The 25,358-nt window shown below is 38.6% G+C and overlaps 1 protein-coding gene across 8 annotated transcripts in view; it reads left to right on the top strand.

Annotated features, from left to right (window-relative positions):
* Window positions 1-1,338: 1,338 nt before the first annotated feature.
* RAPGEF6 (Rap guanine nucleotide exchange factor 6) overlaps window positions 1,339-25,358 on the top strand; it is a 228,159-nt gene continuing 204,139 nt past the window's right edge. For all 8 annotated transcript variants that reach the window (XM_066343384.1, XM_066343389.1, XM_066343387.1 and 5 more), the window contains exons 1-2: window positions 1,339-1,610; window positions 24,172-24,242. In XM_066343384.1, coding sequence (XP_066199481.1) covers window positions 1,542-1,610; window positions 24,172-24,242 — 140 coding nt within the window. In that variant the 5' untranslated portion in view covers window positions 1,339-1,541. The remainder of the gene's footprint in view (window positions 1,611-24,171; window positions 24,243-25,358) is intronic.

The raw sequence follows: 25,358 nt of genomic DNA on the forward strand, positions 1-25,358 counted from the left end.
TAAAAAAGTGAATGAAAATGGGCTTGCAGTTCCTCGTGATCTCTCCACAAGAACTTGCTTTCCAGAATGGCTGAACCACAACTGCTGTGGTCAAGTTTTTGTCCAATACTCAGAAATGTGCTAATGTTATGTTGTAAACTTCGTTTGAGCAAGCCTAACGACTAACGGAAACCCCTTCTCAACATCAGCCACCATAACCAAGTCTCAGAAACGGTAAATGTAGTAGTTTGAACCTCTTTTCCTTTGTTACTCTAGAAAACACTTTTCATTCGTATCATCTCATTAGAAAATTTCTGTGAATAACGTCATAATCACAAATCTGAGTTTAGTGAGCTATTGTAATTGCTGTGAGAAATAAGATGTACCTAGATGTGATACGCAGCCCTCAGAGAGCTTAAAATTTAGTGGAAAGGACATGTCTGTCTATGGTGGCTCCAAAGTAAGCAAATCTGTGCAGCCTCTGTATGGGGTAGGAGTGAAAAGAACTGTTCCAGAAGGATGGATTCTGGAGTTATTTCTATAATAAGGTAGATATACTCATGCGGATTTCTGGTTGCCCGAAGAAAGGTATGTTTTTCTTACGAATGGACCCATTGGTTGGGAAACAAGACTGTATATGTACAATACAGTACAGAAGCGGTCACTCTGGAGTGCAGGCAACCCTAAGCCCCCCTGCCTTAGGGTGGGACGGAGGGAGGGGTGCCCTGGGCCCTGGTTACGTGAACGCAGCAAACTAGCTTCACGACCCGGCATTGCCTGAGCAGGCCGCCGGCACGGTGGCTGCCCACCACTGCTAGGCCGGGAGCCTGTGATTTCTCTGCCTTGATCTCAGGACGTCCGTCTTGGACAGGACAAGGACTTGTCGCTGGGGCTCTTCTACAAGAGACTCCTTTTCTTAGGATAAACAGAAAAGAGTTGCAAGAACTTGTTCGCCAAATGGCGACTTTGACTTCCGCACGCTCTCGAAAGGGGGGTGCGTGGGCCGCGGCCGTGGCCACACCCTGAGCTTCCGGGTTTGGATACAAACACAACTCCACCTAAAACGCCTTCCTCACGGCTGTGCTCCAAGCCATTTTTTACTCCTTCCCTCGCAGCGCGTTTCCGGGGTCTCCACCGGAAGCTGGAGCGGCCGAAGCCTCACATCCGAGGCGGATCCTGCGAGAGGGTTTAGATGAAGTCTCGCGACGCGTCCTTAAATCTCACGAAGTGTTAGAAGAGGTCTAACTGTACCGCCCAAATTCTTAAGTCACCGCGGAGCCACGCCCTAAGGCGCTCGTTTGCGTGTGTGCGCGCGCTGCGCATGCGCACTTGTCTCCCCCCCCCCCCCCCCCCCCCGCGCTGGCTTTTCTCTGGCCAGTCGCGCGTGGGCTGAGGTCCTGGGCGGGCGTTGTGAAGGCTTGTTTGGTTGAACCGGGTCCCTGCCGTTGGCTGAAGTTCCACTCCTCATAGGTGAGGGGGTGCAGACCCCCTACCTGAGGTGAATGGACTGTCGTATGTGCTGCTAAGGGCAGGTTAGGGAGCACGGGGCCGGGGCCGCGACCATGAACTCACCCGTGGACCCCGGCGCTAGGCAAGCGCTGAAGAAGAAGCCGCCGGAGCGGACCCCGGAGGTAAGGCCGGCAAGCCCGGCATACTTCTCGCTGTCCTTCGGACAGCGTATCCCTTGTCGGGCCGAAACCTGCGGCGACTGTCCCCTTGCCAGAGCCTCACACCTGCTGCCAGAGTGGGTGTTCCTCTGCGCCCCCTGAGCCGGGCCTTCCCCGCTCACCGAACTTGCCGGTGACTTCCTAGTGTTTTAGATAAGAAAGCAGCATTTACTAAATCGTTATTTTTCAGGGTAAAATGTGGGTTTCTGAGTGACATTACTCTTAGGTAGGTAGACTGAAAAACGAGATAGAAACTAAGTGAAGGATTACAGCCATGTTATTAGGAAAGAACTTCTCTTTGAAGGTTCCCTGCTATACTCTACAAGTAACTAAAAAAAGGTGAAGTTTTCAAAATTGCTTTCAAACTTTACATCCAGTCAGATAATGAATTCTGGGGGAGGATGATGCATATTTAAATATCAGTTCTGGAGGAACTTGTTCACACTGTCATTGGGAAATTTTACAGTGTTTTGTGCTTGGACCCAAGCTTGGTTGTTGGGTTGTCAGTAATGGCATCAGCTTAAATGATTTTCACTTGACCTAAAAGCTGATTTTCAAATATATGACTAAAACCTGTAAAACTTTGAACATCCTTATAGAGTGCTTAGATTTTGGGGGCAGATTTTCCTTGATTTGAAGAAGTTTTTATGATAAGTGGTGTGTTTTCTATTAGAAAGAAAAACTAAAAACGTGAATGAATTGTTGGATTAGCTTGTGTATAGTTGCAATAAATGAAATTAAAAGCATTGGTTAATTCTTCCTTAATCTCTTGAATTTTTCAGATTTATAGCGTTTTTCATAGTAGGTCTCAGTAACTTTTGGCTGATCTTTTGTGCAATAACATTATTCAAGCCATAATTGTAGCCTTTTATGGGTAAAACTGCATTGTTGGAGATCTTAATCTTTGCATAGAAACAGGCAAATGCATTTTCCCGAGTCCTTTTTTAATATCTGCTTTTATAATCCCAGGTGTTTTAATTTCCCTATGATGTTTCTTGAAGTAATTGAGCTAAATGTAGGCATTAACCATGATCACAGGTGAATCTGCCATAGTTTTTATATCACTAGAGAGTTATCATGCAAGGTTTGCAATGTATAATGTCACTTTCACTTTTAAATATTACTTATGATACATTCACTTTTTTTAATAATTTAATTTTTTTTAATGGGGCGACATCAATAAATCAGGATACATATATTCAAAGATAACAAGTCCAGGTTATCTTGTCATTCAATTATGTTGCATACCCATCACCCAAAGTCAGATTGTCCTCTGTCACCTTCTATCTAGTTTTCTTTGTGCCCCTCTCCCTCCCACTTTCCCTCTCCCTTTCCCCCCTCCCCCTGTAACCACCACACTCTTATCAATGTCTCTTAGTTTCACTTTTATGTCCCACCTACCTATGGAATAATGCAGTTCCTGTTTTTTTCTGATTTACTTATTTCACTTCGTATAATGTTATCAAGATCCCACCATTTTGCTGTAAAATGATCCGATGTCATCATTTCTTATGGATGAGTAGTATTCCATAGTGTATATGTGCCACATCTTCTCTATCCATTCATCTATTGACGGGCTTTTTGGTTGTTTCCATGTCCTGGCCACTGTGAACAATGCTGCAATGAACATGGGGCTGCATGTGTCTTTATGTATCAATGTTTCTGAGTTTTGGGGGTATATACCCAGTAGAGGGATTGCTGGGTCATAAGGTAGTTCTATTTTCAGTTTTTTGAGTAACCACCATACTTTCTTCCATAATGGTTGTACTACTTTACATTCCCACCAACAGTGAATGAGGGTTCCTTTTTCTCCACAGCCTCTCCAACATTTGCTATTACCTGTCTTGTTAATAATAGCTAATAATCTAACAGGTGTGAGGTGGTATCCCATTGCAGTTTTGATTTGCATCTCTCTAATAACTAATGAAGATGAGCATCTTCTCATATATCTGTTGGCCATTTGTATTTCTTCCTAGGAGAAGTGTCTGTTCATGTCCTCTTCCCATTTTTTTATTGGATTGTTTGTTTGTTTGTTGTTGAGTTTTATGAGTTCTTTGTATATTTTGGATATTAGGCCCTTATCTGAGCTGTTATTTGAAAATATCATTTCCCATTTAGTTGGCTTTCTGTTTATTTTGTTATCAGTTTCTCTTGCTGAGCAAAACTTCTTAGTCTGATGTAGTCCCATTCATTAATTTTTGCCTTCACTTCTCTTGCCTTTGGAGTCAAATTCATAAAATGCTCTTTAAAACCCAGGTCCATGAGTTTAGTGCCTATGTCTTCTTCTATGTACTTAATTGTTTCAGGTCTTATGTTTAGATCTTTGATCTATTTTGAGTTAATTTTAGTACAGGGGAAGAGACTGTAGTCCAGTTTCATTCTTTTGCATGTGGCTTTCCAGTTTTCCCAGCACCATTTATTGAAGAGGCTTTCTTTTCTCCATTGTGTGTTGTTGGCCCCTTTATCAAAAATTATTTGACTATATATATGTGGTTTTATTTCTGGGCTTTCTATTCTGTTCCATTGGTCTGAGTGTCTATTTTTCTGTCAATACCATGCTGTTTTGATTGTCGTGGCCCTATAATAGATTTTGAAGTCAGGTATTGTAATGCCCTCAGCTTCATTCTTTTTCTTTAGGATTGGTTTGTCTATTTGGGGTTTTTTATAGTTCCATATAAATCTGATGATTTTTTGCTCTATTTCTTTAAAAAATGTCATTGGAAGTTTGATGGGAATTGCATTAAATTTGTATATTGCTTTGGGTAATATGGCCATCTTGATTATATTTATTCTTCCTAACCAAGAACAAGGTATATTCTTCCATCTCATTATATCTTTTTCGATTTCCCTTAACAATGGTTTATAGTTTTCATTATATAAGTCCTTTACATTCTTTGTTATGTTTATTCCTAAGTATTTTATTTTTTTTTGTTGCAATCGTGAAGGGGATTATTCTTTTGAGTTCATTCTCAGTTGTTTCATTGTTGGCATATAGAAAGGCTATTGACTTCTGTATGTTAATTTTGAATCCTGCGACCTTACTGTATTGGCTTATTGTTTCTAGTAGTCTTTTTGTGGATTCTTTGGGGTTTTCGATGTATAGGATCATATCATCTGCAAAAAGTGATACCTTTACTTCTTCTTTTCCGATATGGATGCCTTTCATTTCTTTGTCTTGTCTGATTGCTCTGGTCAGAACTTCTAGCACCACATTAAATAAGAGTGGAGAGAGTGGACAACCCTGTCTTATTCCTGATTTAAGGGGGAAAGCCTTCAGTTTAGTGCCATTTAATATGATGTTAGCTGATGGTTTATCATATATGGCCTTTATCATGTTGAGATATTTTCCTTCTATACCCATTTTGTTGAGAGTCTTAAACAAAAAATTGTGTTGTATTTTATCGAAAGCCTTTTCTGTGTCTATTGATAAGATCATGTGGTTTTTGTTCTTTGTTTTGTTGATATGGTGTATTATGTTAACCGTTTTACGTATGTTGAACCATCCTTGAGATTCTGGGATGAATCCCACTTGATCATGATGTATTATTTTTTTAATATGTTGTTGTATTCGATTTGCTAGTATTTTGTTTAGTATTTTAGCATCTGTATTCATTAGAGATATTGGTCTGTAGTTTTCTTTTTTTGTGCCATCCTTGCCTGGTTTTGGTATGCGGGTTATGTTGGCCTCATAAAATGTGTTTGGAAGTATTGCTTCTTCTTCAATTTTTTGGAAGACTTTGAGTAGAATAGGAACCAAGTCTTCTTTGAATGTTTGATAAAATTCGCTTGTATAGCCGTCAGGGCCTGGACTTTTATTTTTGGGGAGGTTTTTAATGGGTTTTTCTATTTCTTCTCTACTAATAGGTCTGTTTAGGCTTTCTGCTTCTTCTTGACTCAGTCTAGGAAGGTTGTATTGTTCTAGGAATTTATCCATTTCTTCTAGGTTGCTGAATTTAGTGGCATAAAGTTTTTCATAGTATTCTACAATAATTCTTTGTATATCTACGGTGTCCGTGGTGATTTCTCCTCTTTCATTTTGGATTTTGTTTATATGAGTTCTTTCTCTTTTTTCCTTGGTAAGTCTTGCCAAGGGTTTGTCAATTTTGTTGATCTTTTCAAAGAACCAGCTCCTTGTTCTATTAATTTTTTCTATAGTTTTTCTGTTCTCTATTTCATTTATTTCTGCTCTGATTTTTATTATCTCCTTTCTTCAGCTGGTTTCGGGTTGTCTTTGTTCTTCTTTTTCTAGTTCCTTAAGGTGTGAGGTTAAGTGGTTCACTTGGGCTCTCTCTTGTTTGTTCATACATGCCTGAAGTGATATGAACTTCCCTCTTATCACTGCTTTTGCTGCATCCCATAGATTCTGATATGTCGTATTGTCATTTTCATTTGTCTATATATTTCTTCTTTGACCCATTCAGAGCTGTGTTGCCTCTCTTTCTTTTGTATCCATGATATTCGATTTTCTCTTCCTTAATGGCATCTGAGGGTGGTTTTGTTGATAGTATTAATAAGATTTAATAAAGAATAAAAAGTTAAAAAAATAAAAAATCAAAAAGTTGTTTTTTTAAAAAAAAATAATAATGAAATAAAGAAAAATGAAATAAAATAAAAATTTTAAAAAAGGAAATTATTCCCCCCCCTCCTTTTTTTCTCTCCTCTTCTCTCCCCTCTTTCTTGAGAAAATTTTGTGGTGAACTGTGAATTATATTTTATTAAATAGAACAAGCAATGCCTGTAATGGAGGGCCTGAATTGGGGAAAAGTAATAAAAGGGAAAAAAAAAAAAAAAAAAAAAAGAAAGAAAAAAGAAGGGGGTATGAACCCACAAAAAGCAAATAAGGAAAAAATTTGGGTTAAGAATAAAATGATTTGCTTTTAGGTGTTGGTTGACTAAGAGTTATGATGAGAAGAATAAGAGGGAAACAGGAAAATGGGGGGACAAATTAAAAAATTACTATTGTATTTAGTGGAACAAGAACTAGATAAAATGGAGAGCCAGGGATGGGAGCACTGCTAGTGAGTTAAAAGGTGAAGTAAAAACCCCCCAAAATGCCACAAACATAAGTTTGAGTCCCAGATAAGATAATTTGTTTGTTATTGAGGTTTGAATGAGAAGAGACGTAAAGGAGAAAGAAAGAAACTAATAGAGAGGGAGAAAAAAAGAGAGAGAAAAAAAACAGGGAACCACTAAAAGAAGAAAAAAGAGAGAGAGAGAGAGAGTTAAGGGTTTTGGAGTGCAACCCTCATAGAGAGAAAGGAAGAGGAAAGAAAAGATAATGGGAGATGTAACACTTATGGGTGGTGTAGTTCAAGGAGAGGAGAGAGTAAGACCGGCAGAGAGTTAATCGACCAAATTGGAGGAGGAAAAAAAAATATCAAGAATGCAGATAAGAGAAACAAACGAACAAATATAATAAAATGGGATAAGTTATAAAGTCTGCGGATTATTCTTGATTTTGAGAGGTTATCTTCTTGCTTTTTCTTTTCTCTCCCTCTTCCTGGTCGGTGACTCTGTACCCCGGGTTCTGCCCCTTTGGCCCACTCAGGTAGAGGTTTGCAGTTGATAAGTCTCTATGGCGATGTCATGTATTGTGCTTCAGTCTCGTTGGCAGTCGGGGCTCATTAGCATTTATAGGCTCTGACAGGGAGAGAGTCTGTTCCTGGAGCCTCTCTCCAGTCTTTCCTTCCTCAATTAGTAGCCTGATAATCCAGCTATGGCGTTGCTGCTGCCTCTGTCTGGATAGTAAGAGGCTCAAAGAGCTGGTAACTCCCCACTCTATTCCCATTCAGCACAGGGCTCTGGGTAAGGCTTAGTCAGTTAGAGCTGCTAGCATAATCAGGCGCCGGGGCTTCCGCCCACTCAAAGACCTCTGGCTCTGCCACCCTGTCCGGTAACATGGGTGGACGCCCACTTCTGGGGCGCTTGGAGGAAACTCTCGCTCACTATCTGCGCTCGCAGACCAGGATATCAGGCCGGCTGCCTCACCCTCTGCGTGAAACCCCCACCCGCACGGAAAAGTTCCAGCATTGGAATTGGCTCTCACTCCCTCCCCTCCCCCCCCCCCCCCGCACGGCTTTTTCAGGGCGCTGGAGCGGTTCGGAGATTCTGCTTTCGGCCCACACAAAGGCCTCTGACTCTGCCTCTCTGTGGGATAACACGGGCGCCCACTCCCGGGGCTTTGGAAGGAATCTCTCGCCCACTATCTGCGCGCGCCGACCAGGGGATCGGGGAAAAGGGCTGCCCCACTTGTCTTTCTTTATCTGGGTTTGGCGCGAGTGTTAGCTTGTATTGCCTGGCTTGCCACAGGCACAGTTTTTTCTCGGCTTGGATCTCCGTGCCACAGCCTGGTTCTGCCGTTTGTGCCGTGGCCTGGATCTATTCACCCCCTTTGCCCGCCTTAGTTTCTATATTCTCAGTTCCCAGTGAAAGCCACCCTGTTTAGGTTAGTGAGGAAGGCGGAGCATTTCTTACTCCCTATTTCCTTCGGGTTTTGGTTATATATTTAGGCAATTTTTCGCTCGACCATACCTTCGGGTGTATTGCGAAACATCTGGAGGCTCCAAGGATAGGTTTTTCTGTTTCTGGTTGAAGATCTTGTTGAGTTTTGGGGGAGATTTATCGGTATCGCTTCCTACTCCGCCATTACTCTGACGTCATCTCCACATTCACATTTTAATGGGAAAATCCTACTTCTCTTTAACAGCAGAATTACCTAGTTTGAAATTGCCTGTTTTTAAGCTTTATAAAATTTTCTAAACTGTTCACAAAGTTATGTTGGCCATTGTATGCCTTTGTTAAGTACATTATCTTCATTTACTGAAACAAGCAGCATGGTTTAATACTACACAACTGTTCACAGTGCGCAGACTTATAGAGCTTTGATATCTAATAGCATAGCCTGTTAACTGCTTATTAATTCATTGGAAGTGCTTTTGAAGTGTGTAGAATTTGCAGTAAGTTTGAATAAAAAAGTGGTCACCTGAATTCTAGTGATAATTTATGTGTGGTATATGATTTGATGAAATTCTCACAAGTTCATTTCTACTTTCAGAAAATCCTTGCTTTTTTAGTGAACTCTTAAGGATCTAATATAAATATATTCATTCCACAATTATTTGTTGAAAGCCTACTAGTTTAAGGTACTATGCAGTGCACTATAATGTACCAGTGAACAAAACACACCTGCCCTAGTGGTGCTTACATTCTAATAGAAGGGGGAGAGAAGGCACGTAAATATAATGAACAAGTTACATAATATGTTAGCTGATAACTGCTAATAAAAACAGGAGCAGGATGAAGGCATTGAAATGATGGTCAATGTTGTGCTGCTAGAGGTGACTCCCCCCCCCCCCCAGCCAAGTGAGAAGCAGGGGGGAGGCAGAGAGACAGACTCCAGCATGCGCCCAACCAGGATCCACCTGCATGCCCACCAGGGGGTGATGCTCTGCCCATCTGGGGCATTGCTACAATGCAATCAGAGCCATTCTAGCACCTGAGGCCGAGGCCATGGAGCCATTCTCAGCATCCGGGCCAACTTTGCTCCAATGGAGCCTTGGCTGCGGGAGGGGAAGAAAGAGTGAGAGAGAGAGAAAGGAGAGGAGGAAGGGTGGAGAAGCGGATGGGCGCTTCTCCTGTGTGCCCCGGGTGGGACTTCCACACGCTGGGCTGATGCTGCTAGAGATGACTTTTAATTAAAGGTTTGATGCAAGTGATGGAGTTAGCCTTGGGGCCATATGGAGAAAGCTTTCCAAGTAGAGAGAATTGTCATTGCAGAAGCCCTAAGAGGAGAACACGTGTGGTGCATTCAAGGCATAGCAAGCGTAGAAGAGTGAACAAGGGTGAAAGTGATAAGAAATGAAGTCAGGGAGGTGATGGTGGCTCTATAAGATGAGGCATAGCATGTAACACTTTCAAAATTATTGTAAATTCTTTGACTTTTATTTTGGGTGATAGAGGGGAATGCCAAAAGTTTTAAGCAGAAAAGTGATATTACCATACTTTTTTAAAGAGTTCCTTGACTGCTTGCTGGGTTGGAAATAGACTGTATGGGTGCAAGTATAGAAAGAAGCAGGGACATCAGATAAGAAGCTATCACGTTAAAGCAAGGATGAGATGATCATAACTCAAAGTGATTGTAATGCAGGTGGTGTGAAGTAATCAATTATGGAAATATTTTGATGAGTTAGCCAACATAATTTACTCAGGGGTTAGATATGTGCTTTAAGAGAAAGAGAAGAATTGAGCATGGTTTCAGGTTTTTGGCCTGAATAACTGGAGTATTGGAATTACCATCAAAGTGAGTTTGAATTGCCATCAGGTCGATGGAGAAAGCTGTTTAAAGAGGAGGTTTCCGAGGGAAAGATCAGAACAGAAACTCAGTTTTGAATGTGTTGTGTTTGAAATGTCTATTAGAAATGTTGAAGAAGGGGTTGGGTATACAAATTTATATTCTTAAAGAGAAATCTTGACTGGAGGTAGAAATTTTATGGTCGTTAGCTTATAGATATTACTTAATGTCATGAGGCTGGACGGAATTACCGAGGTAGTGAGTGTACCTAAAGAATAGAAGAGGACCAAAGACAGTGCCTGGGGCACCTGGTCATTACAAACGGGAAAAGAGCAGAAACCAGCAAAGAGCAGTGAATGAAAGTAAACAGTGCAGTAGAAGAAAAACCAAGAGAAGGTAGTGTCCTGGAAGCCAGGTGAATAAAGTGTAATAGAAGAAGATACAATTCATTCATTCAGCTTATAGTTTCTTAACTACCTAGTGCAAAGAATTAAGAGAAAAAAATTCTAATGCAAAGAACTGTAAGAAAAAAATAGATAAGAATCAGTGTCTTAAAATCTAGTAATCAGATGTTTGTATCATATCATTAATAAATAAAGAACTGTTCTGTTTCTAGGACAAAATTAATGGTTCCTTTATTTTGAACCATCTGTTGTCCTTATGTGAAACTGTCAACTCAAACATAATCCTAGTGAGCCAGACACTGAACGTGAAAACGTGTCGTAAAGTGTGCCATTTAGAACTGTGTTCTAACAGTTTTTCCTTTTCTGGCCCTTTTACTTTACAGCTTCAGCCTCCACAGCACATTGCCTGTTTTCAGTTAGTTCTCTGATTTCCTTTTCAACTTTGCAAAGATTTTCCTTTTCTTTTTCTTGTTTGTTTATTTGTTTATTTTTGAGAAGTGGCAGGAGAGAGTGGAGTATGAACTCATTGCTCCACTTTAGTTATGCATCTGTTATGATTGCTTCTCAAATGGGCAGGATCAAACAGGTGACCTAGAGTTTTGGAGCTCCAGGTTGACACTACCCACTGTGCCACCCCTGGCCAGATGCAAAGTGTTTCTTTGGTGGGGTTTTGGGGGTTTGTTTTTTGTTTGTTTGATTTTTTTAGAGAGAGAGGAATAGATAGGAACAGACAGACAGGAACGGAGAGATGAGAAGCATCAATCATTAGTTTCTCATTGTGCATTGTGACACCTTAGTTGCTCATTGACTGCTCCCCCATATGTTCCTTGACGGCAGGCCCTCAGCAGACCAAGTAACCCCTTGCTCAAGCCAGCGACCTTGGGTCCAAGCTGGTGAGCCCCTGCTCAAACCAGATAAGCCCATGCTCAAGCTGGCAACCTCGGGGTCTCGAACCCGGAGTCTCAGCATCCCAGTCCGACGCTCCATCCACTGCGCCACCGCCTGGTCAGGCTGGGGTTTTTTTTTGGTGGAAAATTTTAGATTTAAATATTCTGTGGGAAGTTTAAGGGCTGTAAAACAACAAAAGCTGCTAAGGTTTTCATTTCAAAATTGAGACCTTGAATTAATTTCTCAACTCAGTAAACTCATTTATTCAATACCATTTTCTCTATGCACACTTTCTTTTTTTCCTTGGAACTCCTTATCTCTCTCATGGTGTAATTCCCTTTTTGAATGCTTAATACCATATTTTGCATGTATCAAGTGATCAATAAATATGTTAAAGCAAAATTCAGAATTAATTTTGTAAACTGCTTATGTCAGAAAGATTCTACTTTCTATTCATTAGAACTGCTGATTTTTTACATCTGAGTCAACATGTGACTTCAGTTAATTTTTATAGGCTGACACCTAGGGCAGTATAATTCATCTTACCCCCTTTCTGTGCTTCAGATCCATATATCTAACCACTAAATTAACTCTAGATTCTTCAATCAGCAGTCCTAAATTGAAGCCATTGTAATTTTTCCTCAGTATTCTGCTGGTGACTGCCCCAGTTACTCAATCCAGAAACTCTTGATTTCACTGTTGTCTTTTTCTATGCTGATCACTAAACTTTGTTGATTTTACGTCCTGAATATCTCTACCACTTTCTTTCCAGCTCTACTACCCCAGTTCAGGCTCTTTTTTATTATTTGACCCATGAATTTTTTGCTTTAGTCATTTTACTTATTGTCATTATTGCTAGAGAGGCCTAATAATACTCAAGTCTGATCGTGTTCTATCTACTCTTGCTCAGAATTTAATTATTTCCCCTGCCTGATAGGTTAGTAATATAAGTTAGCATATAAATCATTTTGAGGAATAAAAGATACTATTAATATTTATGCTAGAATAACAGTTTTAAAAAGGGCCATCTCAAGTAAGCTGCAATGTATGGTTACCTCACCCAGATGATAACACTGCTATCTATCTATTTAACAAATGATATGTCAGGCACAATAAAAGCCAAGGTTGTAAGAAACTGGACATGGTTCCTATTCTTCAGTGACTTGGGAGACAGACATGAAAACATTAGTAAAATGTTAAGGTTATTAGTGACAAAGGTATGGGTAGGGGACTTTGGGACTGCAAATGGGGAAAGGAAAGGCTTCTTGGAGAAGTATTAAATTAATTCTTAAATATCATGAATAGCTGAGTGATATCCAGAATGAAGGCCATTCCATGCAGAAAACAACAGGAGCAAAGGCACTAATGGTGGCAAGCCAGGTACATTGTAGAATGAGAAGCCAATCTTTAAATCTAAAACATGCGTTCCCAATGGGGGTGATGTCATCTCCAAAGGGACAAACCTTTTTTAGGGACGAGTGAAAAATAATTGAGAATGGAGTGGAAACTGGGAAAAAATGTCTACAAATGCTCTTCAGTAGGGGTGTGATAATGAAAAATAGTTGTAAAACACTGGCTAGTATGTGGGGAGGTAGTGGAGGTTGCTGGGTGGATTCCTGTCAGAACACATACAAGAGTCTGTCTCACTGTCTCCCCTCTTCTTCACTTAGAAAAAATAAAAGAAACAAAGTTTAATCTGTTGGCATTGTTGAAGATATACGGACTGGACTAGAGGCAGGGGGGTTTATAGGTAGGATGAACACATAACATTTGTCCAAACCAAGATACTTTTATGCGTGAAAGATAAAACTGTTAATGATTTTATCAGGATAACAGAGAAACCAGGAGACATGGTCCTGGTTATAGGCAACAAATTCAGTAGTTTAGGTGCAAGATAAGGCAGTATCATAGGAGATAGTGAGATAGAGACTGATTGGAGTGGGAGTATCTGCCTTCTACCAGACTTTTTGTTTTAACTTTGAAATTGACTGTAATACATATACACTGTACAGTAAAATCCACGTACCCTAGGAATTTTTACAGCTGTTTAGCTACCACCAAATCATGATACTAGCACTCCAGAACCCCCCTTACCTCTCCCAGTCAGTAATACCATGATAATGCCGGTCAACAAAAAAGTTAACCACCCTGATGTTGTATGAAGATTATGGACCAGTGATTATAGACTCTATATGGTGGTTAACACTTTCATCGGCTGGCACAAAATTGCCAGCAGACCAGTGCCAGTCCTTGGACTGTCAGATGAAAACAGTCTTATACTGTTCTGTTTACAACTTAAACTTGTTTTCAGAAGATAGTAGCCTACACTAGTTTTGCTTCTTAAAAGCATTTAACTATATAAAAGGAGAAGACTTCATCACAGTAGATTTTTTTAGAGGGGTTTATGAGTGTCACAGATGCCAAGTGGAGTTTGGATTATTTAAGAGCTCCTTAAATGACTCTGAGGCAGAGTAGAATAATACTGTTTTTGAGGGAAATTGCCTAATATTTGTGTGGTAAATATTTTTGTTAGTCGTTTTGTTCTTTAGATTCTACATACGAATGAAATCATATGGTACTTGTCTTTGTCTGACTAGCTCATGTCACTTAGCATAACACTCCAGGTACTTCCATGCTGTTGCAAAAGGTAAGATTTCCTTCTTTTTTACGGCTGAGTAGTATTCCACAGCTTATCCACTCATCTACTCATGGGCACTTGCACTGCTTTCAAATTAGGTCTATTGTGAATAATACCACTGTGAACATAGGGGTGCGTTTATGCTTTCAAAGCAGTGTATTGGTTTCTTTGAATCTATTCCCAGAAGTGGGATTGCTGGATCATAAGGCAGTTCCATTTTTAATTTTTTAAGGTAATTCCATACTGCTTTCCACAATGTTGTACCAATCTGCATTCCCATCATTAGTGCACTAAGGTTCTCTTTTCCCCATATCATCGCCAATTTTGATATATTCATGATAGCCATTCTGACAAGTGTGAGGTGATACCTCATTGTGGTTTTAAATAGTATTTCTCTGATGATTAGTGGCATTGAGCATCTTTTCATGTCTGTTGGCCATCTCTATGTCCTTTGGAGAAATGTCTATTCAGGTCCTTTTCCCATTTTATAATTGGATTGTTTGTTTTTTGGTGTTGAGTTGTATAAGTTCTTTATAGATTTTGGTTATTAACTCCTTACCAGATGTATCATTGGTGGAATATGTTCTTTTTTTTTTTTTTTTAAGGTCACCAAAACTCAGAGAAAAGCCTTTTTATTGTTTTTTTGTTTGTTTGTTGTTGTTGTTGTTTTTTACAGAGACAGAGAGTGAGTCAGAGAGAGGGATAGACAGGGACAGACAGACAGGAACGGAGAGAGATGTGAATGAAGCATCAATCATTAGTTTTTCATTGCGCGTTGCAACACCTTAGTTGTTCATTGATTGCTTTCTCATATGTGCCTTGACCGCAGGCCTTCAGCAGACCGAGTAGGCCCTTACTGGGGCCAGCAACCTTGGGTTCAAGCTGGTGGGCTTTTGCTCAAACCAGATGAGCCCGCGCTCAAGCTGGTGACCTCGGGGTCTCGAACCTGGGTCCTCTGCATCCCAGTCCGACGTTCTATCCACTACACCACCGCCTGGTCAGGCTGGAATATGTTCTTTAGTTCAGTGGGTTACCTTAATTTTGTTGATTGTTTCCTTTATTGTGCAAAAAGTTTTTTAGTTTGATGTAGTTCCATTTGTTTATTTTTTCTTTTGCTTCCCTTGTCGGAGGAGACATAGAAAAAGTCTTGCTGTGAGAAATATCTGAGGTTTTACTGCCTATGTTTTCTTCTAGGATTTCTATGGTTATGTGAGGCTAACATTTTAGTCTTTAATCCATTTATTCTTGTAAATAGTGTTAGAAGGTGGTCTATTTCAATTTTGGCACATAACTGTCCAATTTTCCCAATGCCACTTATTTAATAGACTGTCTTTATATTCCATTGTATGTTCTTGCCTCCTCTGTCAAATATTAATTGATCATGAAGGCATGGATTTATTTCTAGGCTTTCTATTTGCTTTCATGATCTATATTTATATTTGTTTTTATGCCAGTACCATGCTGTTCTGATTTCTATGGCCTTGTTGTATAATTCAGCGATTTTAAACCTTTTTCATCTCATGGCACACATGTACTAATTACTAAAAATCAGTGGCATACCAAAAAAATATGTATTGCCTATCTGACAAAAAAACAGGTACAATTTTGATTCATTCACACTGGATGACTGTTACTGTGTTGGATGTTGTCATTTTTTAATTTAACAATCTAGCCCTGGCCAGATAACTCAGTTGGTTGGAGCATTGTACCGAAGTGCAGAGGTTGCTGGTTTGATCTCCATCAGAGCACATACAGGAACAGATGGATGTTTCCTGTCTCTCTCCTTTCCTCTCTCTCTCTCTCCCTATCTCTCTCCTTCCCTTCCTTTCTCTAAAATCAATAAAATTAACATTAAGAAAATTAAAAAAAATTAACAATCTAAGAGAAAAGAGGTTAGTGCCCCTGATTAAATAATCAGTTATTGCACGTTTTAGAAATTCATGCGGCACACTCTTCGAAAATTGCTGATACAGGTTGATATCAGGGACCATGATTTCTCCCACTTGGTTGTTCTTAAGATTGCTGTGGCTGTTTGGAGTCTTTTGTGGTTCCATATAAGTATTTGGAATGTTGTAGTTTTGTGAAATATGCCATTGGTATCTTGACAGGATTTATGTTAAATCTATAGATTTCTTTGAATAGTATGGGCATTTTAATGATGTTAATTCTTTCTATCCATGAACACTGTGTATGCTTCCACTTATTTTTGTCTTCTTTAGTGTCTTCTTATTTCCAAGTACAGTCTTTTATATCCTTGGTTAAATTGAATTCTAGGTATTTTATTTTATTTGATGCAGTTGTAAATGGGATTATTTTCTTAGTGTTCCATTTTGAAAGTTCCATTATTGGTGTATGGAAATGCAACTGGTTTTTGGATATATATTTTATATCCTGCTACTTTACTGAATTTGTCAGTTCTAGTAGTTTTTTGGTAGAATCTTTAGGGTTCTCTATGTACAGTATCATGTCATCTGCAAATAATAACAGTTTTACTTCTTCCTTTCCAATTTGGATGCATTTTATGTCTTTTTGTTGTCTTATTGCTGTGACTAGGACTTCCAGTACTATGTTGAATAAGATTGGCAAAAGCAGACATCCCTGTCTTATTCCCAAACTTAAGGAAACACTTTCAGTTTTTGCCCATTGATACGATGTGGCTGTGGGTTTGCACATATATGGCCTTTATTACATTGAGGTATGTTTTCTCTTTTCCTGTTTTGCTGATAGTTTTTTATTATAAATGGGTGCTGGATTTTATCAAATGCTTTTTTGGCATCTATTGATGATCGTGTGATTTTTATCCTTCATTTTACATGTTGTATCACATTTATTCATTTGTGGATATTGTATCAACTTTGCATCTCAGGATAAATCTTACTTGATTATGGTTCATGATCTTTTTAATGGATTGCTGGATCCGGTTTGCCAGTATTTTGTTGAGGATTTAGCATTTATGGTTGTTGGGAATATTGGCTTATAATTTTCTTTCTTTGTAGTGCCTTTTTCCGGCTTTGGAACTAGGATAATGCAGCCCTCATAAAATTAGCTTGGGAATCTCCTCTCTTGAATTTTCTGGAATAGTTTTAAGAAGGCTAGGTGTTAATTCTTTGTATGTTTTAAGTAAAATTCATCTTTGCAACCATCATGTCCAGGACTTCTGTTTGTTGGGGATTTTTTGACTTGTTTCTGTTTCATTAGTTGTAGTCCATCTATTCAGGTTTTCTGATTCTTCCTGATTCACTTCTGGAAGATTGTTTGTTTCTAGGAATTTATCCACTGTGTCCAGATTGTCCAATTTGTTGGTAGCTGTTCATGCTATTTTCTTACAATTCTTTTTCTATGGTATCAGTTGTTACTTCTCCTGTTTCATTTTTTTATTTTATTTATTTAGGTCCTCCCTTTTTTGTTTTTGTTTTTCTTTGTTGTTGTTTGATGAGTTTGGTTAAAGGTTTGTCAATCTTGTTATCTTTTCAGTGAACCAGCTCTTGGTTTCATTGATCTTTTGTATTGTTTTTTGTTTGTTTGTTTGTTTTTAAGATTCTATTCATTTCTCCTTTGATCTTGATTATCTTCTTCTAGTCACTTTGGGCTTTGTTTGTTGCTCTTTTTCTAGTCCCTTTAAGTGTAAAGTTAGATTTATTTGAAATTTTTCTTGATTTTTGAGGTAGGCCTGTAATGATATGAATTTCTCTCTTAGGACTGCTTTTGCTGTGTCCCATTGATTTTTGGGTTTTTGTTTTTTTCATTTTTATTTGTTTAAAGGTATCTTGATTTCTTTCTTGATCTCATTGTTATTTAGCCTCCCTGTCTTTGTGTATTTTGGGTTATTTTTTTTTTTCTGATTGATTTCTAGTTTCATACCATTATGGTCAGAAAAGATGCTTGAAGTTATTTAAAACTTAAATTTATCAAGACTTGTTTTGTGTACTAACATGGTCTGTTGTAGAAAATGTTTCATGTGCACTTTAATTTGTATTTTGCTGCTTTGGGATGAAATGCTCTGAAGATATCAGTCAGATCCATCTGATCTGATGTGTCATTTAAGGCTGCTGTTTCCTTGTTGATTTTCTGTCTGGAAGATCTATTCACTGATGTCAGTGGAGTGTTAAAATCTCCTACAGTAGCTGTATCTGTCACTCTCTCCCTTTATGTTCATCAAGATTTGTTTTATATATTTAAGTGCTTCTGTGTTGAGTCCATAAAGGTTTACAAGGATTATGTCCTCTTGTTGGATTGCTTCCTTTATCATTGTATTGTATCCTTTGTGTCTATAGCCTTTGTTTGAAATTGATTTTGTTAGATACAAGTATTGCTACTCAGCTTTATTTTCATTTCAGTTTGCATGAGATATCTTTTTCATTTGTATGTATCTTTCATTCTGGAGGTGGGTCTCTTGTAGACAGCATATATGTAAGTCTTGCTTTCTTATTTGTTTAGCTAACCTTTGTCTTTGGATTGCCATTTACATTTAAAGTGATTATTGACAGGTACATATTAATTGCTATTTTATTCTTTTAACTATGTTCTTCTATTTTTGTTTTCTCTTCTTTCTCCTTTTTCTTCTTAAAGTAGGCTCTTTAACATTTCTCATAATACTGGTGTGATGGTAACAAAATCCTTCAGCTTTTTCTTGTCTGGAAAGCTCTTTGTTTTTTCTTCAATTTTAAATGAGGTCCTCACTTGGAGAAAGCAGGAAATAGTCATGTTTCCCACCCTTTATCTTTGTATTTTTAAAAAAATTAAAACTTACTGAAACATTGGAAGACTTTTGCCATATTTACCTTATATTGTCTCTCTAGCATGTACTTTATTTTTCTAAACTATTTGAAAATTGCAGACCTGATGACACTTCAACCCCTCACCACTGTCTCCAGGATGTTTCTTACCATTTTTTGCTTTTCACTCCAGGATCCAGTCAAGGTACATTACATTCATTGTCATATCTCTTTAGTCTCTTTTAATCTAGAATAGTCCTCGTTTTTCTTCCTTTTGTGAACATGGCTTTTTGAAGGGTCTGGCTACTTGTCTTCTAGAATTACCATAATTTGGATTCATCTGGTTTCTCATGTTAACATTCAGGTTAAATTATTTTCTTGAGAAAGTACGTGGAGGTGTTCCGTACTTCCTATCTCCTCCCATCGGAAAACACCTATTGTCAGTTCTTGCTATTATTGGGGATGCTAATTGTGATCTCCTGTATCTCTCTGGTGTGAAGGTGCAGTGCTATAAGCTGTAACTGATTCTGAAAATGATACTTTGAGAATGTGTGGTTATCATTATTTCCACCAGTGTTTTAGCTTTAGTGTGCATTGATGATCCTTGCCTAAATTATTACTTTGCTGTTACAAAGTGATAATTTTTAAATTGTATATTCATTATACATTTATTGGCTGGGATTTTGTATAGAAGAACTTTCCCCACCTTACTTTCTCCCTCTTTAAAAATATCACTGTGATTCAAGGATTATTTTTGTATTTTTAATATTGTCATTATTGTTTTTATTTGATTGCCCCAAATATAGCTAGTGTGAGCCCTTTCAGAGTCAGCTTCTATGTCCTTTTGACATGACCCCATTAGTCTTTAAGCAATACCTTTCTAGCACAAAAGAATGTTATAGGCTTGTACTTTTCCTTGCCCTAATACTGAAATCAGCCATTTATCCAAGGAACCCTGGTTTCCTTTAAGGAAATGTTACTTAGAAATCAAGGTCTGGGTTTCAGGTGTGGTGGTTTTAGCTCTTTACTGCCATTTTGCAGGATTAATTACCTGCAATGTCTAATGTGCTTTTCATCCCGTCCAATATTTTCCTTCTCAGGTATTACAGTTTTCATCTCTGAGGTTTTAAAAACTGTTTCTATTTTTAATCTTTTCTTTGTCTTCCAGAGCATATGGAATATGTTTCATGTGAACATATGGAATATATATTTTTTTGAGATTTTTTTGTGTGTGTGTGTGACAGAGACAGAGGGACACATAGGAACAGACAGACAGGAAGGGAGAGAGATAAGAAGCATCAATTCTTTGTTGTGACACCTTAGTTGTTCATTGATTGCTTTCTCATATGTGCCTTGACCAGGGGGCTCCTGCAGAGCAAAACATTTTATTCTTTTAGACATTTTTTTTTCTTTAAGTTGTTATGTAGCACCTCAAGAGTAGCATCTAGTCTATGGTTAATTTTGCCTCAATACTGAGTCCAAATCTTCCTGAGTATTCTCCTAAATGCACTGTGATTTGTAAGATATTTCACTTTGCCTGATGGGAACTGGAACTCTTTCTGTTACTGTTTGAGTTTTGGGTACTGTTCACTAAAATCAGGGTGTTTAAACCTCAGTACTGTTGACATTTGGCCTATTAAATCTTAGAGTCTAGGACCTAGTCCTGAGCATTTTAGAATGTTTATTAGCATTTCTGACTTCTAGTCACTTGATACTAGTAGCAATTCTCCCCCCCCCCCCACAAATCATGACAGCCCAAAATGTGACAGACATTGCTCTGTCACCCATGAGACAAAATCAGTCCTGTTTGCGGATCACTACTCTATCTTTTCCAGTGGTTCTGTCCTTGACTTCAGATATTTCTTCACATGCATGAGATGAGCAGTATTAAACTTAAGACTCAAATAAGAACCTCTGTACGTTTCCAGAACATACTTCCTCTCTGTGTTGAGCTAGCACGCGCACGCTCTCTTTCTCTCCTGCTCTGCACACTCTAGCCACCCGCTCCCCAGACTGTCAGCTTCTTTCCTCAACTCAAAGGTGGTACCCCCAGTAAGGACTGATAATCATGTAAATCAATCACCTTATGTTCCCCCCTCTCTGCTTTCTCTGTTTTGTTTCCTGAGGTCTTAGTCTCTTGATTGTTTCATATACCATATTTTTCACTCCATAAGACGCACCTGACCATAGACACACCTAGGGTTTTAAAGGGGAAAATAAGAAAAAAAATATTCTGAACCAAATGGTGTGTTAAAATATTTAATAAAATACCATAATTTTCGCTCCAAAAGACACACGGGCATTTTCCCCTCCACTTTTGGAGGGGGTGTGTGTGTCTTATGGAGTGAAAAATATGGTATATGGTTTTGATTTTTAGTTGTTTAAGGTGGAGAGTAAATTTAGTCCATCTTATTCCATCTTTACCTAAAGCTGAAGTTTCAACTATTTGTCTTTTACTTTGGAGGGTATGTCCTTTAATGCCTCTGACCACTGCACCCCTAAAAAACATTAAAGTGGCAGGTCTTTGAGTCCTCATACAGTTTACCTCCCACTTTCTGAATCTGTTACCAAAAACTGTAGGGTACTAGCCACCTCTTGCTCATTCTCTTGTTCATTCTGTTTAATCAGCAAATCAACTATGTAATGGGTCAGAAGGTCTAGACGTCTTCAGATTATATTATGATAGAGAGCAAGTGTTAAAATAGTCCTAATGCAAAAAAAAGTAAGATAATATTGTCCCACATGAATGCAAATTGTTTCTGATCCTCTCTTGTAATTGGGATGGAAAAAAAATGCATTCACCAAATCAATACCTGAAGCTGAAATAATCAGTTCCAGCATGGTATTAATATCTGGGGCTGCAGCTGTGGACAAGGCTAGAATTTGGTTAAATCTATGGCAATCTATAGTCATTTTCTAGCATCCATCTGCTTTCTGCGTCACCCTGAATGATTTTATTCTTTACCGATGACACTCTGGAAACCGTATTATTTTATTTACTATTTTATCCTGAGGAGTGAGGTAATTTCATAAGTTTTCACTTGACTTTTTCCACTATGACAGCTTTTAGTACATAGGCCCATTGTGGGGGTCATTCCAACTTGGGAGGTTAATATAAATTCTAATTATAAACTTGGGTGGGGGAGTGGAGAGACACTATTAGATGGGTTTCCAGGCTCAGTAAGCCCTGTGAGCCAGACTTTTGCCAGGACTCTATTTATTACCTCAGTTCAGAAGATTTTGGATAGGAGGTTGGGTCTTTTGCCCCATGAATGTTTGACTGAGATCCTTCTCTTGGTTTTATCGCTGGATTCATCTAAGAAGGAGTTCATTTACATTCTGGTGCTTGGTGCTGTTTCATTTGGCCATTCTCTGTCAGTGAGGTCAGCTTGGGCTTTCTCACAACATTGGTGGTCTCAGGGTACTTGAGTCTTAGAAGTTATACACTCTCACTTCTGCCACATTCTTTTGCTCTGAAAAAATCAGAGGACCACCCAGATCCATGGGGAGGGCACATAGGTTCCAATTTTTAATGGGAGAGTGGTAACGTCTCATTTCAAAAGAACTTATGGGATAAGAAATGTCATCTTTGTAGCCATCTTGGGAAATACACTTTACCATACCAGCTACTCTATCTGCTTTTAGTATTTTATAGTCCTTTCTCATTTGCTGTGGTTTCCTATTTGAATCTATTCATCCTTTAAAAAATACTTAAAAAGATTTATCACTCTCATCTTAGTAAGGATTTAGCAGAGGTATGTATGGTCTTTGAATCCATCACAGTTAATTGGCAGTTGTAATTTTTGGAATAAAAATTATTGCTGTTTCTCTTCTATGTTGTTTTACTACCCTGTTGAAAAAAGCAAGTTGTCTTAGGTGTCTTTTCTTTTTCTTCTTTCATCTGATAATTCTCTTGTCCAGTTGCGTATCAAAGCAGGAAAGCAGTGTGTGAGAGCAGTCTACCCTGGTCTTAAGGCATTATTCCTTATAAGAGAATAAGGAAGTACATTTTATGTAGATAATTTAAACTGGTTATAATCCCTGTATACCAACATTCTACATAGCATCCGTGGCAGAATGCCTCTTTCTGTCCGTAATGTTGACTGCTCCCACATTCTCCTTTTGCTGTACCACTTCTCTTGGGTGGTTATACTGTATCATACTGGTGTTTTAAATACTTAGTTATCTGAATGAAGGCTAGAGAAAGATTCCCGAACTCTCTTTCGGAGAGTGAACAGTAGGATTGTCTCATTGGGCATCTTGTTTGTCTAGTCTAGGTCCTTAGCAAACCGGCTTGCGAGCCACATGTGGCTCTTTAGCCCCTTGTGGCTCTTCCACAAACGGTACTCCACCCTAATTAAGTTAATAACAATGTACCTACCTATATAGTTTAAGTTTAAAGAATTTGGCTCTCAAAAGAAATTTCAATCGTTGTACTGTTGATATTTGGCTCTGTTGACTAATGAGTTTGCCGACCACTGCACCTAGGTGGTACATTAATATCACTTTGAGTCCCTTCAGAAGAAGATTTCTTAGAAAGTCATATTTTAAGAGGAGTATTGACAGATCAGGTCATCTCCAGGGGCGGTCAGCCAAGATGCTTAAAGATAGAGAACCTGCAAATGCTGAGACTGTGCAGTCGGTGGGGGGTGGGGGGGGGGGGACGACAGTAAGATTCAAAAAACGATATAACTTTCAAACACAGTGTGTCCGTAAAGTCATGGTGCAGTTTTGACCAGTCACAGGAAAGCAACAAAAGACTATAGAAATGTGAAATCTACACCAAATAAAAGGAAAACCCTCCCAGTTTCTGTAGGATGATGTGGCAGCATGTGCGCATGCACAGATGATGACGTAACTCCGTGTATACAGCGGAGCAGCCCACGGCCATGCCAGTCGAAATGTGGATGGTACAGAGGAAAGTTCAGTGTGTTCTGTGGCTTGCTAACTTTGAATCCGTGACCAAAGTGCAACGTGAAAATCGGCACATTTATAACGAAGCGCCACCACATAGGAATAACATTACTCGGTGGGATAAGCAGTTGAAGGAAACTGGCAGTTTGGTGGAGAAACCCCATTCTGGTAGGCCATCAGTCAGTGACGAGTCTGTAGAGACTATATGGGATAGCTACCTAAGGAGCCTAAAAAATCTGTGTGTGAGCCCACATCGAACTGCACAGAATAGGTATGAAACTGGGAGAGTTTTCCTTTTACTTGGTGCAGATTTCACATTTCTATCGTCTTTTGTTGCTTTCCTGTGACCGGTCAAAAGTGCACCATGACTTTACGGACACACACTGTACTTGGAGGTCGCTGAAGAAGAAAGGTTACATCTATTCAGAAATGAAATAGACTTTCATATGAAATAATTGTAATTTTTGTCATTGTTTGAGTACAGGCCATCAGCCATGCTGAGGAGGGGTTGAGAGAGTTCTTTCTACCTTTTCAGATCTTATGATTCAGAGATTTTATGACTCTTCCATAGTTCACAGTTCTATCATAAGTGGTTGTTTGCTTAAAATCAGAATTGTGGGATGTCATATTTTTAAAAGTATGTTTAAAATAATCTAAAGTATTTTCTTTCCTTTAGGACTTAAACACTATTTATTCTTATCTTCATGGAATGGAAATACTATCTAACCTCAGGGAACATCAGCTTAGGTAAGTGCGATGCTTGCTTAAGAGCCTGTGCTGTGGAGCTCACCAGATGAGTTTAGGTGGATAGTTGCAGGGGCCAAATCTTTTAGGGGCTTTTTGTGGGATAAGTATAAGGAATTTGTGGTTTTTAACCATGGGAATCCCATATTCTTTTGACTTTCCCAAAATATAACTATGTACTAATCACCTGCTGTTGATCGGTAGCCCTACTAATAACATAAGCATTCTATCAACACATATTTTATATGATATATGTATTATATACTGTATTCTTATAATGAAGTAAGCTAGAGAAAAGAAAATGTTATTGAAGAATCATAAGGAAGCCTGACCTGCAGTGGGACAGTGGGTAAAAGTGTCGACCTGGAACACTAAGGTCGCTGGTTCGAAACCCCGGGCTTCCCTGGTCAAGGCACATATGGGAGTTGATGCTTTCTGCTCCTCCCTCCCTTCTCTCTCTGTCTCCTCTCTCTAAAAGGAATAAATAAAATCTTTAAAAAATAGATAAATAAAAAAAAAGAATCATAAGGAAGAGAAATACATTTACAGTACTTACTGAAAAAAATACACATATATGTGAACCTGCTCATTTCAAACCCATATTGTTTAAGGGTCAACTGTAACTATGTGAAGCAAAACACAGCGCTCAGTATGTTGATAGTCCATGAACACAAAACTTTTCTTTTTGTAATTCCTATTGATATTTACTACAATATGTGAAATGCTTAAAATGGGCCTGGTATGGATTTAGTGTATATTAAGCAGAAGAAGCAGGATTCTTGATTTGGTATAAGCTCTTGTGGTCAAGATCCATAAACTTTATGAATCTCATTTTTCTGTTCTTGTAAAATGAGTTTTCTCTCCTTCTACCTAATGTCTTTATGATTTTACTGAGTGGGTCAAAAGTAGACTTACAGTTGTGAGTACAAGAAACACAGTTTATTCTTATATTAATATTGTATTATTTACCATACAAACAACTGTAAACCGGTCTTTTCCCCATCCTGTATGTATAAAAACACTTTTGAGTGCTGTAAAGCACTAACTATTGCAACTTTGCATAACATTTAATTAAAATGTGTTGTTGTTGTTTTTTTTCATTTTTCTGAAGCTGGAAAC

The sequence above is a fragment of the Saccopteryx leptura genome, chromosome 6 (assembly GCF_036850995.1).
Source record: "Saccopteryx leptura isolate mSacLep1 chromosome 6, mSacLep1_pri_phased_curated, whole genome shotgun sequence".
Classification (NCBI taxonomy): Eukaryota; Metazoa; Chordata; class Mammalia; order Chiroptera; family Emballonuridae; genus Saccopteryx; species Saccopteryx leptura.